The sequence below is a fragment of the Pelobates fuscus genome, chromosome 4 (assembly GCF_036172605.1).
Source record: "Pelobates fuscus isolate aPelFus1 chromosome 4, aPelFus1.pri, whole genome shotgun sequence".
Lineage (NCBI taxonomy): Eukaryota > Metazoa > Chordata > Amphibia > Anura > Pelobatidae > Pelobates > Pelobates fuscus.
This window is the reverse complement of record NC_086320.1, coordinates 244,663,338-244,681,882: the sequence shown is the minus strand read 5'-3', so window position 1 is coordinate 244,681,882 and position 18,545 is coordinate 244,663,338. Positions and strand designations below refer to the sequence as shown.

General features: G+C 38.3%; 1 protein-coding gene across 5 annotated transcripts in view; it reads right to left on the bottom strand.

Annotated features, from left to right (window-relative positions):
• Window positions 1-18,545, bottom strand: part of HUS1 (HUS1 checkpoint clamp component) — a 191,632-nt gene that overhangs the window by 44,327 nt on the left and 128,760 nt on the right. For all 5 annotated transcript variants that reach the window (XM_063450627.1, XM_063450626.1, XM_063450623.1 and 2 more), the window contains one exon: window positions 12,641-12,715. In XM_063450627.1, the coding sequence (XP_063306697.1) occupies window positions 12,641-12,715 (75 nt within the window). The remainder of the gene's footprint in view (window positions 1-12,640; window positions 12,716-18,545) is intronic.

Here is an 18,545-nt window from a genome sequence, read left to right as displayed (position 1 = left end):
TGGACATGTCCAAAGATAACAGGATACTGGGAGAAGGTGGGGGGGATTATTAATGACGCCTTACACACGAACATAGCACTAAAACCCGAGAATGGTCTGCTCTTCATGATCCCGGATGAGCTCCACAAAGCACACAAGACACTTCTATTTCACATACTAATAGCGGCAAACACGTTGATAGCACGAGCATGGAAGCAGACCACCTGTCCTAACTCAACAGAGCTCCTATCTCAGATTGATCTAAATCTAACATACGAAACTAAACTCACGACCACATACTCTACCCCGACTCACCTTCTGGAGGCCAGACAAGAGTGGGATTTGTTTATACAAGGTGGGAACAAAGAGACCCAATCTCTTAACACACGAACACTAACGGCTAAGTAAGACACCATAAGATGAGAGGAATGATTGACAACACAAAGGTATCATGAACCCCCAAACGAGCCTTAAATAACAATAAGGGCAAGGGCTACTTCTATACTAAAGACCAGCAAACACGCAGACTGTCAGCACACAGATGCTCATACCCTTCCTATAGTAATATGTTTTCTTTGGGTAATGTGTTGTTTTTTCCCATTCTAAAATTGAGGAAGAGAAGGCCACACGGCCAACGAAGCCAGCTTGTGTCAAACAGTTTCAATGTACATTGTTAAAAGAATATGGATTAATATGTCACCTACAATGAAAGAGACTCTACTGTAAACGGTTTATGTTTTTCTGTTTTTCTGTATTATTTTTCCCTGTTAACATGAAGTGCAATATATGAAAAATCTGAGGTTCTGCTGAACCTAACAACACTTTCCCCATCACCCCCCCCTTTTTTCCTTTCTGTACCCCTGTTTATGCTCTATATTAACTGTGAAAAAATTTCAATAAAGAATAAATTGAAAAAAAAAAAAAAGTTCAGCCTTCCTCACACCTGTTTTTTGCTGTTGATCCAAAAGAAAAGAAAAAAAAAAAAAAAAAAAAAAAAAAAGAAAAAAACCCAGTTTGAAGCACAATTTTGCAACAAGCTAGGACAAAAAATTCCTTCTTGACCCCAGAATGGCAGTCAGATTTATCCTTGAATCAAGCAGTTATTACCCTACATTGAAAGATTATATCCTTGAATATTCTGTCTTTGCAAGTATGCATCTAGTAGCTGTTTGAACATCTGTATGGACTCTGATAAAACCACTTCTTCAGGCAGAGAATTCCACATCCTGATTGTTCTTACAGTAAAAAAACCTTTCCTTTGCCTTAGACGAAATCTTCTTTCTTCCAGTCTAAACGCATGGCCTCGTGTCCTATGTAAAGTCCGGTTTGTGAATAGATTTCCACACAATGGTTTGTATTGGCCCCGAATATATTTGTATAATGTTATCATATCCCCTCTCAGGCGACGTTTTTCTAAACTAAATAGGTTTAAATTTGTTAACCTTTCTTCATAGCTGATATGTTCCATTCCTTTTATTAATTTTGTAGCCCGCCTCTGCACTTTTTCTAGTGCCATGATATCCTTCTTTAGAACAGGTGCCCAAAATTGCACAGCATATTCAATATGTGGTCTTACCAGTGATTTATAGAGAGGCAAAATGATATTCTCGTCCCGAGAATGAATGCCCTTTTTCATGCATGACAATACCTTACTGGCCTTGGCCACTGCTGATTGACATTGCACATTGTTGCATAGTTTGTTGTCTATAACAATTCCCAAGTCCTTTTCGTGTGTTGTTATCCCTAATTCGCTTCCATTAAGGGTATACGTTGCTTGTGTATTCTTTACGCCGAAGTGCATAACTTTGCATTTTTCAACATTAAATTTCATCTGCCATTTGAGTGCCCAGTCCCCCAGTCTATCTAAATCCTTCTGCAGCAAAGTAATATCTTGCTCACATTGTATTATTTTACAAAGTTTTGTGTCATCTGCAAACACTGAAACATGACTTTCAATGCTGTCTTCAAGATCATTTATAAAAATGTTAAATAGAAGGGGTCCCAGAACAGACCCCTGAGGGACACCACTTGCCACCTCTGTCCAGCTTGAAAATTTACCATTAACGACAACTCTTTGTATTCTGTTTTTAAGCCAATGTTCTACCCAAGAACAAGCATTTTCATCGAGACCGATTTCCTTGAGTTTGAACACTAATCTTTTGTGTGGAACTGTATCAAATGCCTTGGCAAAATCCAAATAGATCACATCCACTGCAACACCCTGATCTATACTTCTACTTACTTCTTCGTAGAAAGCAATCAAGTTAGTTTGACATGACCTGTGCTTCATAAAACCGTGCTGATTTTTGCTGATAACCATATTCTTCTCAAGGAATTCTTGAATATTATCCCTTAATAACCTTTCAAATATTTTACCAGCCACAGAAGTTAGTTAGTTATCAGTTTCCCAACTTGGAATTTTGACATGTAATCAACCTGCGCCCATGTCCCATTTGAGCCAATGTATTTTACCCCCATCAAACCATATATTTTTGAAAAGTAGACAACCCAGGGCATTTTAAATGGTGGTATTTTAACACTTTTCATGCACTGAATTCTACCACCAGCCTTTGTCAAACTTTTGGATAGTAATCTTTTTTTGTTTCTTTGTCACACACATTGTACTTTAGGCATGAATTAACAGATCCTGTTATGTGTCACTGCCAAACACTGCCCAATATGTTCAGCAACATCTCTCGAGTACAGTCATAGGCGTGCGCACGGGGTGTGCCGGGTGTGCCTGGGCACACCCTAATCCCCGCGGCACGCCTATGCATTGAGACCGGCAGGGGAGATCTCAGGATCTCCCCTGCCGGCTCATGCAGAGCCGGCGCTATCCGAGCGCCGGCTCTGCTCTCAGCCTCCCCTCACCGGCTCACAGGCAGTGAGGGAGGCAGGAGAGGACCGGCGGAGCTATTGCCAGCAGCTCCGCCGGGCTCCTCTCGCGAGATCTGAGCGTTGCCGCGGCAACGCTCAGATCTCGCGTGAGTGAACTCTAGCCCTGCGGGGCTAGAGTTCACTCTCCACTGGACCACCAGGGATGGATGGCAGCAGCAGGATCCCCCCTCCCAGGCATAAGGTAAGAAGGGAGGGGGGATAACTGATCTGCCCCCACCTCCACTGGACCACCAGGGACAAGGAACAAGAATCCCCCTCCCCATATAAAGTAAGAAGAGAGGGGGGGTATTAAGTAATGTACCCCCACCTCCACCCCCCACAATCACCCACCCACACACACACACACATACACACACATACACAGCACACACACATACACAGCACCCACAGACATACACAGCACCCACAGACATACACAGCACTCACAGACATACACAGCACCCACAGACATACACAGCGCACCCACACACATACACAGCACACCCACAGACATACACAGCACCCACAGACATACACAGCACCCACAGACATACACAGCACCCACAGACATACACAGCACCCACAGACATACACAGCACCCGCACACAGCACCCACACACATACACAGCACACCCACAGACATACACAGCACCCACAGACATACACAGCACCCACAGACATACACAGCACCCACAGACATACACAGCACACCCACAGACATACACAGCACCCACAGACATACACAGCACACCCACAGACATACACAGCACCCACAGACATACACAGCACCCACAGACATACACAGCACCCACACACATACAGCACCCACAGACATACAGCACCTACACACATACAGCACCCACAGACACACAGCACCCACACACATACAGCACCCACACACATACAGCACCCACACACATACAGCACCCACACACACATACAGCACCCACACACACAGCACCCTCACAAACACAAACAGCACCCTGACACACAGTACATTTACAGCACCCTCACAAGTGCACACACACACACACACACACACACACAAACAGCACCCTGACACACAGTACATTTACAGCACCCTCACAAGCACGCACACACAAACACCCTCACCCACATAGTACACTACCAGCACACACACATCACACTAACAGCACCCTCACACAGCACACACACAGCTTTGTGTGTGTGTGTATATATGTGTATATATATATATATATATATATATATATATATATATATATATATATATATATACACACGCCGCGTGTGCTTGTGCTTGAGGGTGCACACCCTAATGCAATAGGCTGCGCACGCCTATGAGTACAGTGATACCCCCCATGTATATGGTTGCCGGGTTGTTTGGGGGCCAAAAGGCAACAATCAGAACTTGTACATGTCAGTTTTTCAACTTGATATATAGGTATGCTTGGTCTATCTTCAGTTTGACATATTTTTGTACCCCCCAGTTAATGTTACCATCATGACAATATGTATAGTATATATTTTTATAAAGTAGACATCAAAGGTTATAGAGGATGGGGTGTTTTGACTTCTTTCCCCCAACCATTTTGCCCCCCAAAGAAAGTGTAGTGGTATTTTCTTTATTCTGGTTTTTATGCACACGTCATCTGGTTTTGGCCAGCTGGTTATGTGTTACTGCCAGAAAACTTGTTAGGCCAAATGTGCAGGTAGCAAATGTACATTTAGCAGCAATCTTTAAACTGACTCCTGCAAATAGAATCTAAATGGAGATTTGGGGGAAGGAAACGGACTAACAAAAAAATGGCTGCTTTCCAAAGAAACAGAAAATAAAATAAAAATTCAGGAACACTTCTTACAACTGTTCTGTGTGGTACAGCTTGAAACATGTTCCTACACACAGTCCTGGTTTCGAAGGGCAATCAGGACAGTGAAAAGGGGTGTCTGTCCTTTTCCCGTTTTTAAAACAGACCCGGCAACGTTTCTGGGGGGGGGGGGGGTTTTCTAGCAGTTGGCGGTAACTTAAAAATAAAATGTCTGGACTCAGCTTGCACCGTTGTTGGAACTTGTCCATCTCCATAAATTGTTAAAGAAATAATTTTCAACTGAAATTGGAGAAAGGTGGTTTTCCCTGGATTATTTTTTTTAAAAAATTTTTTAAAAATGAGTTGTGGGTTGCTATTTGCATCAGATAGATAGCCACCTTTTTATACCATGCTTTGGTTTTTCGTAAAATAAGATATGGCTGCATCAGCTGATCAGCCAAATCAACACCACCCATGTACTTATTATACGCCCTGATGCAAACCGGTTTGGACTCTACTCTGCCCGGACAGAGAAGTCTGACATGCGTTCGTCATGGATGGTGGTGAGCATGTGGACATCCTTCCTGTCCCTAAATTTTAGTGCAAGCACCTCAGCTTTGCGAAGTGCTTTACATTCCCCTTTTTTTAATTTTGCATCTATGAGAGATCGTGGAAAGTCTTTTGAATTTTTTCTGGCAGTGCCGCAGGCCAGTGTCTGTAAAGCATAAAGTGTTTTAAATAGACGGACACTACTATAAAAATTATCCACATAAAGGTGGTAACCTTTATTAAACAAGGGGAGTGCAGTGTGTGTATGAGTGCAGTGTGTGTGTGTATGAGTGCAGTGTGTATGTGTGTATGAGTGCAGTGTGTGTGTGTGTATGAGTGCAGTGTGTGTGTGTATGATTGCAGTGTGTGTGTGTATGATTGCAGTGTGTGTGTGTATGATTGCAGTGTGTGTGTGTATGAGTGCAGTGTGTGTGTGTGTATGAGAGAAAGAAGAATGGACACATAGAGTAGATCTTCTTATATCCAAAATGAACAATGTATTGAATCTACTTGAAAGATGGTTAAAAGAATAGGCATATCACCATAACCACTGGGTCATCCTTCAAGACAGGATCCTCAGAAGGTCAGGAGCAGCAGCATACAAATTAAAAATGGTGATGTAAACAAATACTTAAAATAAATAAAAAAACAAATAAAATAATATAATACAGTATAAGCCCTACACGTTTCTTCCATATGCATGGACTTCCTCAGGGGCACAATAATCCGTCTGTAATCAACCATTTTTAATTTGTATGCTGCTGCTCCTGACCTTCTGACTACTATTATTACCATTTATATAGTGCCAACAGATTCCGTAGCGCATTACAATATTACTAGGCAAGTCATTTGATTTAATCTCTACATTAAGTCATATATTTGTTCTATTATTTGTGCTTAATATAATTGAGTGCATTAATATATCATTGTTCATTGTTTGGCTGGTCTGATGCAAAGAAGTTAAGTATGATGACTTATTACACCCTTTATATAACCATATTTCTTTTCTATCTATTCTAGCTTGACTTCGTTTTCAGGTGTGTTTTAGGGCAGACGATCCCCGTTGAATTTCTTTGACTTACTACTGGTTTACTAGTTTCTTTCATTGGATTATCATTTGATTCCTGTCTATAATGTGATCGCAAGAAAGAGGAAGTAGTCTGTTTGGCTCTGCCCATTAAACCACAGAAGAGTTACTGATTGGCTGACCTTGTTATTATGACGTGATTATTATGTCTTATTAACACTAGCCTGTGGCACAGTGAGGAAGAATCGCAGGGGTTTCCCCCAAACCCTGGCAAGAGGCAGAAGTAGTAGAGGTTCCTCTTCAGCCCTCCGCCAGGATGAGTTGCTTGCCCTTCGTTTCACAGATAGGAAGGATGTATACATGCTGTCTACAATGCATGATGGAAGTACAGTGCCAGTGTCTGTGTGAGGTAGCACTGAGCATCTGGAAAAGCCAAAGTGCATTGTAGACTACAGCAAGTTTAATGGGGGGAGTAGACTTGGATGACCAATGAATACAGCCTTATCTAGTGAACCGGAAAACTAGGACCTGGTACAAGAAAATTGCAATCTACGTGACCCAGATTGCAATTTTCAATGCCTATGTCCTCTATAAACAAGAGGTTGTAGGTAAGCCCTGCCCTTTCCTAGACTTCACTCTTAGCCTTTTGTCCCATTTATTATTTACCCATCCCCCCAATCCCACTTTGGCACTGAAAGGGTTAATAAAATCAAATGTTTTTCTTTCTTAACTTCCCAGCTTTTCACACAGTAACTCTCTATGTGAAATCAAAAATCTTTCTGCCTCTCTCTGCCTCCAGATCAAAGTGTATGTGGGGGTACTGTTCTATTCCTGTGATATAATAAAAACCTTAAAACATTGTACATGTGGGTACTGTTCTATTCAGAAGACCGTGTTAAATCAAAATACTGAGGTTTCAGTGCACTAATACCAGGATTATGACATTTCTAGTGAAAATGCAATTTATGTGATTAAAATGACAAAATGACAAAAAGTAGATATCGCTACATGGGACCAGCATTTCTGTTAAAATGGCTAGACCAAACATCTCAAGGTCTGCATTTTGTTGTGCTCTGGGTTGCCTCCTTTTAAAAATGGTATGCCATAACGGTGGAAATGTTATTACCCAGGCTGCCATGCTCTCTGAATGGCCACATGGGCCCAGAAAATCACTTTGCCAAACTTACAAGCTAAAAGGGCATCTAATATATTTCGCCCTGTACTTATAGGAAAAAATCTGAAATAATTATAAATAGTTATAAATCACTTTGCAAAAATTCCAACTTTGAAATGGTCATCTAATATATTTGTCCCTGTGACTTCCCTAAAAAACAGAAAATCTGGTACATGGGGGTACTGGTATATTCAGGAGACCATGTAAAAAAAAAAAATTAGTGAGGCTTTGTTAAAATTACTCATACCAGGAATAGGAAATGTCCTGTGAAAAGTGAGTACATGTGTGTGAAAAAGCACAAATAAAACAATAACCACTATGTGGGCCCTTCATTTCTGATAAAGTGGTTAGACCAAACATCTCAAATTATGCCATTTGTTATACTTTGGGTTGCCTACTTTTGAAAATGGTATGCCATAATAGTGGAAATGTTATTACCCAGGCTGCCATGCTCTCTCAAAAGCGAGATAGGCCTAGAAAATCACTTTGCCAACTTTGAAATGGACATCTAATATATTTGTCCTTGTGACTTCCCCAAAAAACAGAAAATCTGGTACATGTGGGTACTGTTATATTCAGGAGACAATGTTAAAAAAATTAGTGAGGCTTTGTTGCAATAACTCATACCAGGAATAGGAAATGTTCTGTGAAAAGTGAGTTCATGTGTGGAAAACAAATCTATTACCGCTATGTGGGCCCTTCATTTCTGATAAAGTGGTTAGACCAAACATCTTAAAATGCACCATTTTAAATACTCTGGGTTGCCTACTTTTGAAAATGGTATGCCATGATAGTGAAAATAATTTTACCCAGGCTGCTATGCTCTCTCAAAGGCAAGATAGGCCCAGAAAATCGCCTGGCCAATTTTTAATGTTTAAAACCAAAAATGGACATGCATATATTTGACCCTGTAACTTTCCAAAGCCCCATAAAACCTATACATGGGGGTACCGTGGCGCTTGTGAGACATCACTGAACAGAACTAGCAGTGTTTCAGGGCAGTAAAATTACAGTTTTATGTGAAAAATGCAAAAAAACAAACAAACACAAACACTAACTTTGGCTAGGGTTTGTGCTCAAATGGCTACTACAAAAGACTGGGCATACCCCATTTTGAATACCCTGAGATGTCTACTTTTTCAAATGGTATGCCATGATGGGGGTAAATTTCATTTTGTGGCCGCCATACGGTCTCAAAGGCGGCCTTGTCACAGCAGACTAATCTGACAAATTTGAATGTGACAAAGCATAAATGGATAAGCCTCATATATGACCATGTAACTTTAAAATAAACCATAAAACCTATACATCGGGGGTACTGTGGGCTCGTGAGAATCACTGAACAGAACTAGGAGTGTTTCAGGGCAGTAAACTACATACTGACAAAATTATCAGTAAAGTTACAGTTTTTATGTGAAAAATGCGAAAAAACAACAAAAAAACACAAACACTCATTTTGGCTAGGGTTTGTGCTCAAGTGACCACTACAAAAAACTGGGCATACCCCATTTTGAATACCCTGGGATGTCTACTTTTTCAAATGGTATGCCATGATGGGGGTAATTTTTGTTTTTTTTGGCTGCCATCCGGTCTCAAAGGCAACCTAGGCCCAGCAAACCAATTTGTCAAATTTATATGTAAAAAATAATAATAATAATAATAATAATAATAATGGATAAGCCGTATATGTGACCCTGTAACTTTCCAAAACCCTGTAAAACCTATACGTGAGGCTTACTGTTTTACTTGTGAGACATTTCTGAATACAAATATGTATGTTTTATTGCAGTAAAACCGAACAGTATTGTGACATTAACAGTTAAATTGACATGCAGAAATTGAAAAATAGCTAAATTTCTTAATTGTTTTAACTTTTTTAGATTTTATTCATATAAAATGGAGTTCCATGTATGAATGTTTGATATGGAATGAAAGCCCCGTTTCCCCTGAACAAATTGATATATAATAAGTGTGGGTTCACTTCGTATTAGAGAGGTAAATTATGGTTGAACAGACATAGAGCCAAATTCTGTGTTTTGTTTTCATTTTGTGTTGATCACAACTTGTAGATTTGGCTCCATCCTTAACCCCTTCAGGACCGCTGACGGTTCAGGACCGTCAGCGGTAAAACGTGCGTTTGGACCGCTGACGGTCCTGAACCGTCATAACGGTCTGGGGCTACTTACCTGATCGCCGTCGGTCCCACGGCGGCGATCAGTGCTCCACCCAGTCCAGGGGGACTGCCTGTCTGCCCGGGCAGTCCCCCCTCGGCAGATCAGGACCCCACGGCCATGTGATCACTCGATCACATGACCGCAATAGGTGTCTGTGTATCTGCCTGCAGGGGGACTGTCTGTGCTGACAGGCAGTCTCCCTGCAAGTAAAAAATCCAAAAAATAAAGTAAAAAAAAAGAGTGTAAAATCAGTGTAAAAATAAATAAATAATATGTGTATATATATATATATATGATATATATACACATGTATTATATTTATATATAATATATGTATATGTATCATATATATAATGTCATATTAAGTGTATTTTTATATTTATATATACGTATATTAATATAAAAATACACTTATATTTAAATTACACACGAATATATACAATATATATATAATTGCTATATATATGGTATATATATATTATTATAAAATACAAATAATATGTTAATAAAAATAAATAACAAAAATAAAAATAATTTTTAATAATTATAAAAAAATATTTATATATGCAATTTTATTCTAACAGTATTTTGATATATATATATATATATTTATATCAAAATATACTTAGAATGTAATGATATATATATCTATGTATAAATAAATAAATAAAAACAATACGAAATATACATATGTCCATATACATAATTACATAAATAATTTCATAAATATACACGTAGACGTCAAATATATAAATATGTATATATATTAAAATTCTACATGTGTATTTATGTAATATTTTTACCTAATTAAGTAATTTTAATGATTGCAATTTGAGGGACCTGCCTGCCAACCCAGGCCGAAAGTCCAGATAATTTAATTTGCTAGCACTGTGTTTAACCCTGTAACTTTCTATGACACCCTAAAACCTGTACATGGGGGTACTGTTCTACTCAGGAGACTTCGCTGAACACAAATATTAGTGTTTCAAAACAGTAAAACATATCACAGCGATGATATTGTCAGTGAAAGTGAATTTTTTTGCATTTTTCACACACAAACAGCACTTTCACTGAGGATATTATTGCTGTGATACATTTTACTGTTCTGATACACTAATATTTGTGTTCAGCGAAGTCTCCTGAGTATAACAGTACCCCACATGTAGAGGTTTTATAGTGTTTGTGAAAGTTACAGGGTCAAATATAAGGCTTGATTTTACTTTTTTTTTTAATTGAAATTTGTCGGATTGGTTAGGTTGCCTTTGAGAGCGTATGGTAGCCAAGGAATGAGAATTAGCCCCATGATGGCATACCATTTGCAAAAGAAGACAACCCAAGGTATTGCAAATGGGGTATGTTCAGCCTTTTTTAGTAGCCACTTAGTCACAAACACCGGCCAAAGTTAGCGTTTCTTGCATTTTTAACACACAAACAAATATAAATGCTAACTTTGGCCAGTGTTTGTGACTAAGTGGCTACTAAAAAAAACTGGACATACCCAATTTTGAATACCCTGGGTTGTCTACTTTAAAAAAAATATGTACATGTTAGGTGTGTTTCGGGGATTTATGACAGATAACGGTGTTACAAGGTCACTATTGATACATTTAAAATATATATATATTGAAACAGCAATTTCCTACTTGTATTTATAGGCCTATAACTTGCAAAAAAAAGCAATAAAGCATGTAAACACTGGGTGTTTTTAAACTCGGGACAAAATTTTGAATCTATTTAGCAGTTTTTTTCATTAGCTTTTGTAGATAAGTAAAAGATTTTTCAAGTAAAAGTCCAAAAACATGTTTTTTTTTTTAATTTTTCACCATATTTTATTATTTTTTTTAAATACAATATTGGACATAATACAAATAATGGTATGTAAAGAAAGCCCCTTTTGTCCTGAAAAAACAATATATAACTTGTATGGGAACCGTAAATGAGAGAGCGGAAAATTACAGCTAAACACAAACACCACAAAAGTGTTAAAACTGCTCTGGTCCTTAACGTACAAACATCGCAAAAACAGGCCGGTCCTGAAGGGGTTAAGGGGTTAAACTGCTTTAATAAGGTTTTCTTTGCTGCTGAGGGAAATAAAGAAAGAGTGCAGCAGAATAATCGCCTCTTTGTCATTAATAAAATCATGACTTTGTCATGTTAGTATTAAAATCTGTGAATTACACTGCATATCAGCTGCTCCCATTTATGACAGCACATGAATTACACAGTAGAACCTTATTAGTTTTTATGTTATTTACATGTTGTTAAATATCCCTACAATTGTAACTTGGCTCAATAAAAATAAGAATAATATAACACATGATATCACTATTTTGTGAACTGTTAAAATCTGTCACATATTCAACATCTCAAAACTTGAGCCTCTATTTTAAAATTTCTGCATAAGCTTTATAAATAATGTAATATTTTTAGGTAAACATTTAAAATTCATATATTCAAAAAACATTTAAATCATTTGATATTTTTACATATTTACATTTGATATTTGAATGTCTAGATTCTTTTATTTATATATTTTTAAGGGATTCCAAAAAATGTAATTACAAAATATTGTTGAGAGGACTGTTGTATGTAATGGCCCATTCAGCATGTTTTGAAAGGGAATTGATGCTTTGTTAACTGAAGTATATGTAAAGAAAAAAAAAAAAGTGAGAAAAACTCATCCCTATCTTTTAGTGTCTGACCAGATCCTTTAGCCATATACATACACTTCGGGTTAGACAGTTTTGAATTTGAGAGTTAGTCCATCTGATGATATCACTGCAATGCCCAGGTAGTGAAGCAGCGAAGACCATGGATACTATATAGAGGTTTTTAAACACTGTCTGACTCAAGGTGTTGGAAAAGTTTTTCAAACAGATTGTGATCATATGAAAGGCTTATCCAAAAGAATGAAATAAAGGTCTTAATTCCCTCACTTCAACAGTGTGATTGATTGATTTCTCTGTTCCACTACTGTTACAGTTTTATTGTGCCCTCCAAAACTATCTATGAATGCTGTGCTAAGCATGTTTGTTTCAGTTTAGCAAACTAAAAAATGGAAAAGAAAAGTTACCATAAAATTACTAAGATTTTTCATTCTCTCCACAACATTTTTCATAATCTTCAGTGTTGGCAAATAAATGCTTACCTAGAAAGATAAACATACATTAGTCTATAAATAATGCTAATATTATAGTAATGAATGATATTTCATTAAACATTGCAAAGTATAGAAAGCCTTGACACAATACAACTAAGGTGTATAATAACTTTTTTTTGTATACAAAAGTGTTCTGTTTGGGATTGTTAATTTATAATACTAATTTGTAACACTAGCTTTTGGAAGAGTAGCATTTGGACACTACTGTGATCACTTATTTTATACGCTAAGGGCAGCACATTTCCTGGTTCAGCTGGAACTGCATCGATAAGCTGCTCATTAATTCTATTTTAATCGTGAGGGTTCCTGCTCATTTGCTATTTGCAGCATAGCACACCCTAACATTTCAGCCCTCCCTCTGGTCCGCTTACCTAGCCATGCACCCCATCTCCAGTAAGCCAGGCAACCCCCCTGCAGCCAATGACTGCTATCTGTAGCATATGATCACGGTGACAGCCTGTAACTGCGACCACTGTTACAATTTCTTGGTTAATGATCTTTAACATTGGCTGAGACATTGTCTCTGGCTCATTCTTCTGCTCACTTTAATCTGAGGCGAGAGGTGGCTGGATTATTGCTTAAAATGTGCTAAAAGTGTAAAAGATTTAGAAAGCGTTCTAAAATAAAATAACTAACTCCTTCAGTGCTGATCCCAGCATTAATGCAGCCTGATTATCTTGATAAGGAACCATTTTTAATATTTTTGTAGGATCAAAAAATAAATTTTTTGACCCTTTGTCAGCTGCAGCAGTTTTTAAATTTGTTAAACTCTTCCCTGCTGCCTGATCACTGTACCATACAGTGTCTGTGTTGTACAGTACTGTATCAGTGATGAGTGTGATCAGAGGGATCTCTGATCAAGCCAACAATTTTTGGCAGTTATTTCTTTTTAAAAATGTAATAAAATAAAATCATTTTAGAGCTGGTCACCACTGCTTGATCTCTGATCAGTAGTTTTATTTAACATTTTGGGTTGGATGTTGAGTTTTCTGTGGGTAGAATATGGGAATTGGGCATTAGGTAGGTAGGCAAATAAATTAAAGTATGCCTTAGCGACACAGGTTAAATTAATCCTCCTAAAATTGCATGCTATTATATGGCAGAGGAGCCATATAAAAGGCTTGCAGAAACTGACACTATGACAGCCTCTAACATTGAGCCCCTAACAGAGTCCTCCAGTGATGGTACCCCACCACCATCTAAAAGAAGGCACTTAGGACACACCACAGAGCCAGAGGGAAACTGGTTATCCCAAACCTGACTGCCCCCAAAATACTTCCCATTTACAGCTGCACAAGGCATCACAACAATGGTAGATATTTGTGCCAGTAAACTAGCCTCTTTTCAGAAGACATATTTGAAATTATGAATGAAAAAACTAACTTGCCTTCCTGCCAGTAACTTAATGCAAAACCATGTGGCACCCCACTGATGCAGAAACATGGTGGGTTGAAACACATGACTGGACCCCTTAACGCCGTTACGGCGTTCTATGCCGTCGCGGCTTTAAAGGGCTTTAAAGCAGTTGCGGCGGCATAGAACGCCGTAACAGCTTTCAGCCCCTGGAGGTCCGGTGTACTCACCTCCGCCGCGATCCTCTTCTGGGGGGCTGCCTGACAGCCCAGACAGCCCCCCTCCGGCAAATGAGGCCCCTGGGGGCCATGTGATCGCTCTCAAAGAGTGATCACATGGGCCCCTATAGCTGGCTATGGATCTCCCAGCAGGGGGGTCCCTCTGCTGGTAGGTAGTATAAAAAAAAAAAATTAAATGCCTTTTTATATATAGAATATATGAATATATATTATATGTATAATATATATGTAACGTCATACGTAATGTATTTTAATATTAATATTAGTATATATATATTGGTATTAAAATACACTTAGAATGACGTTACATATATATAATATGTATATATATTATATATAATAGATCTACATATATATATTATATATATATATATATATACACACGTATAATTACAATAATAAATAAATAAAATAATTAAATAAATAAATAAAATATTGAAACAAAATTTTAAATAAATTATATATTCATATGTAATTTCATTCTAACTGTATTTTGTTATTAATATATATATATATATATATATATTGGAAACAGAATACACTTAGAATGACATTCTATATATATCCACCGTATATACTCGAGTATAAGCCGACCCGAATATAAGCCGAGGCCCCTAATTTTACCCAAAAAAACTGGGAAAACTTATTGACTCGAGTATAAGATTAGGGTGGGAAATACTGGTAAATTTCTAAATAAAATTAGATCCTAAAAAAAATTATATTAATTGAATATTTATTTACAGTGTGTGTATATAATGAATGCAGTGTGTGTGTATGAGTGCAGTGTGAGTCCAGTGTGTGAGTCCAGTTTGTGTGTGTATGAGTCCAGTGTGTGTATGAGTGCAGTGTGTGTGTATGAGTGCAGTGTGTGAATGCAGTGTGTGTGTATGAGTGCAGTGTGTGTATGAGTGCAGTGCGTGCGTGTATGAGTGCAGTGCGTGCGTGTATGAGTGCAGTGTGTGCGTGTATGAGTGCAGTGTGTGTATATGAATGCAGTGTGTGTATATGAATGCAGTGTGTGTATATGAATGCAGTTTGTGAATATGAATGCAGTGTATGTATATGAATTAAGTGTGAGTGTGTGTGATGCAGTGTGTGTTTGTGTTGGTGGGGGGTGGGCATTTTGATTATCATTTTATTAATTATTATTTTAATCATTTTTTGTTATATAATTACAGTATTTATTTTATTAATTATTATTTTATTTTTTTTGTTTTGTTATATTGTTATTTTTTTAATTATTTTTAATATTTTATTATTATTATGTATTTATTTTTCCATCCCCCCCCCCCCCTTGCTTGATAGATGGCAGGGAGGGGGGCTCTCATTCCCTGGGGGTCCAGTGGCATTGGTAGTTCAGTGGAGGGAGGAGGGGGGCTGGCTGAGAGTTTACTTACCTCTCCTGCAGCTCCTGTCAGCTCCCTCCTCCTCCGCGCCGGTCCGTGCAGCTCCTCTGTCAGCTCACAATGTAAGTCTCGCGAGAGCCGCACTATGACCCCGCGGCTCTCGCGAGACTTACACTGGGAGCTGACCGAGGTGCTGAACGGACCGGCACGGAGGAGAAGGGAGCTGACAGGAGCTTCAGGAGAGGTAAGTAACCGCTCTGCAGCCCCCACAGCCCCCTGTCTGTATTATGGCAATGTAAATTGCCATAATACAGACACTGACTCGAGTATAAGCCAAGTTGGGGTTTTTCAGCACAAAAAAAGTATATACGGTATCTATATATAAAATACAAATAACCGCAAATATATATATAGAAATAAATACATATAATTACATAAAAGATTACATTAGTATACACGTAGAATTTAAATACCTATAAATGCATATATATTAAAATTCTACGTGTATATTTAAGTAATTTTTTAACATAATTATGTCATTTGATTAATTAAAATGTGATTGACATGCTGGACAACACAGGGAGAAAGTGTAGAGAATTGAATTCGCAAGCACTATATTGAGTACTGTTTTTTACTCGGGAGACTTCGCTGAACTCAAATATTAGTGTTTAAAACTGGTAAATTGTATTACAACGATATTATATTAAGTAAAAGTGACGTTTTTGCATTTTTTACAAACAGACGGCACTTTTATGGACTATATTATTGTTGTAATATGTTTTACTGTTTTAAAACACTAATATTTGTGTTTAGTGAAGTCTCCCGAGAATAACAGTACCCCCCATGTACAGGTTTTATGGTGTTTTGGAAAGTCACATATAAGGCTTGCATTTCATTTTTTTCACCTTGAAATTTGCCAGATTAGTTATGTTGCCTTTGAGACCGTATGGTAGCCCAAGAATAAGAATTACCCCCATGATGGCATACCATTTGCAAAAGTAGACAACCCAAGGTATTGCAAATGGGGTATGTCCAGTCATTTTTAGTAGCCACTTAGTCACAAACACTGGCCAAATATTAGTTTTTTGCTTTTTTCACACAAAAACAAATATGAACACTAACTTTGGCCAGTGTTTGTGACTAAGTGGCTACTAAAAAAGACTAAACATACCCCACGTTCAATACCTTTGGTTGTCTACTTTTTCAAATGGTATGCCCAGGGCCGGTCTTAGATGCCCTGTGCGAAAAATCTTCACAGCCCCCCCCCCCCCCCCCCCCCGGTCATCCATGTACGCTGTAATGTTTGTGTTGTCTGTGTATGTGATAGTAGGTGTGATGACTGTGTGTGATATGTATGCTATGTGTGATATTTGTAATGGGTGTATTAACAGTGTGTGATATGCGTGTATTGGTTGTATGTGAGACACACACACACACACACACACACAGAGTCAGACGGCCATACACACACACACACAGGAAGACATCCACACACACACACACACAGACAGTAATACACACAGAGGCAGACAGTCATACACACAGGCAGAGAGTCACACTCACCTGACAATCACACAGTTACCTGTGGAGTTCATTGTGGAGGCAGTGCAGCTCCTGGTGACTGTTTGGCGGGGAAGCAGGGACTCCTTCCTGCTTCCCCTGCAGCAGTTTTCCGGCGCTTTTAGCTCCGCCCCCGCCGCACGGTAAGCTCCACCCCCGCTGCAAATTTAATTTTTTTTTTTTTTTTTTTTTAAATCCCGGCCGGCTGTGCGGCCGCACGGCGCCCCCTGCTCCATGGCGCCCTGTGCGGCCGCACAGCTCGCACACCCCTAAGGCCGGCCCTGGGTATGCCATTATGGGGGTAATTCTCATTCCTGTGCTACCACACCGTCTCAAAGGTAACATTACTAATCTGGCAAATTTCAATTTGAAAATGGAACGTTCTATATTTGACCCTGTAACTTTACAAAACACCATAAAACCTGTTAATGGGGGGTACTGTTGTACTCGTGAGACATCGCTGATTACAAATATGTGCATTTTTTTTTGCAGTAAAACCTAACAGTATTATGACATTTACAGCTAAAATGTGAGGCGGAACTACAAATTTAAAAAAAAAAAAAACAATTCTCAGTTTTTTTAATTTTATTCATAATAAATTATGTTTCATATATAAATATTTGATATGAAATGAGAGCCCTGTTTCTCCTGAACAAAATGATATATAATAAGTGTGGGTGCATTTAATATGAAAGAGGTGAATTACGGTTGAACAGACATATAGTGCAAATTCCAGTTTTTGTTTACGTTTTCTTTTGATCAGAACGTGTACTACTGACTCCGTCCTGAAGGGGTTAAATGGTTACACATTATTTAGGAAAAAACAGAAAAGGTGTGTGTGGGTATGTTTTTTTTTTGTTTTTTTTTTTAATTCTTTATTTTTGCAGTGCTTATAATGGTTACAGGTTTACATATGGTACCCCAACGGCATTCCATACGCTGATTGGTAAACATTCGTTACAGTGGGTAGTAAAAAGACATAGCACTTTTTTTTTTGATATTACATAGTAAACAGGCTTAAACGTAGATTGAGATTACAAATTATATGAGGGTATCAGATTAGTAGGTATCACTTTTGTGGTATGACATGTTGTGAGATATAGCTAGCTGCGCTTAAGGTGACACTAGGTTAAATGATAAACGTTACGCTTGACATTAGCATTTTACAGAAAGATATGCCAGGTTGCGAGGGCGCAGAGCAGTGCTTTATAAAAAAGGAGAACGTGGGAATAAACTACTTATGTTATGGCATAACAAGCTTACTTTGCCACTTTAGATATGGCTAGGTAATAAAACAGCGCGGTGGAGGTAGGCGCCTGT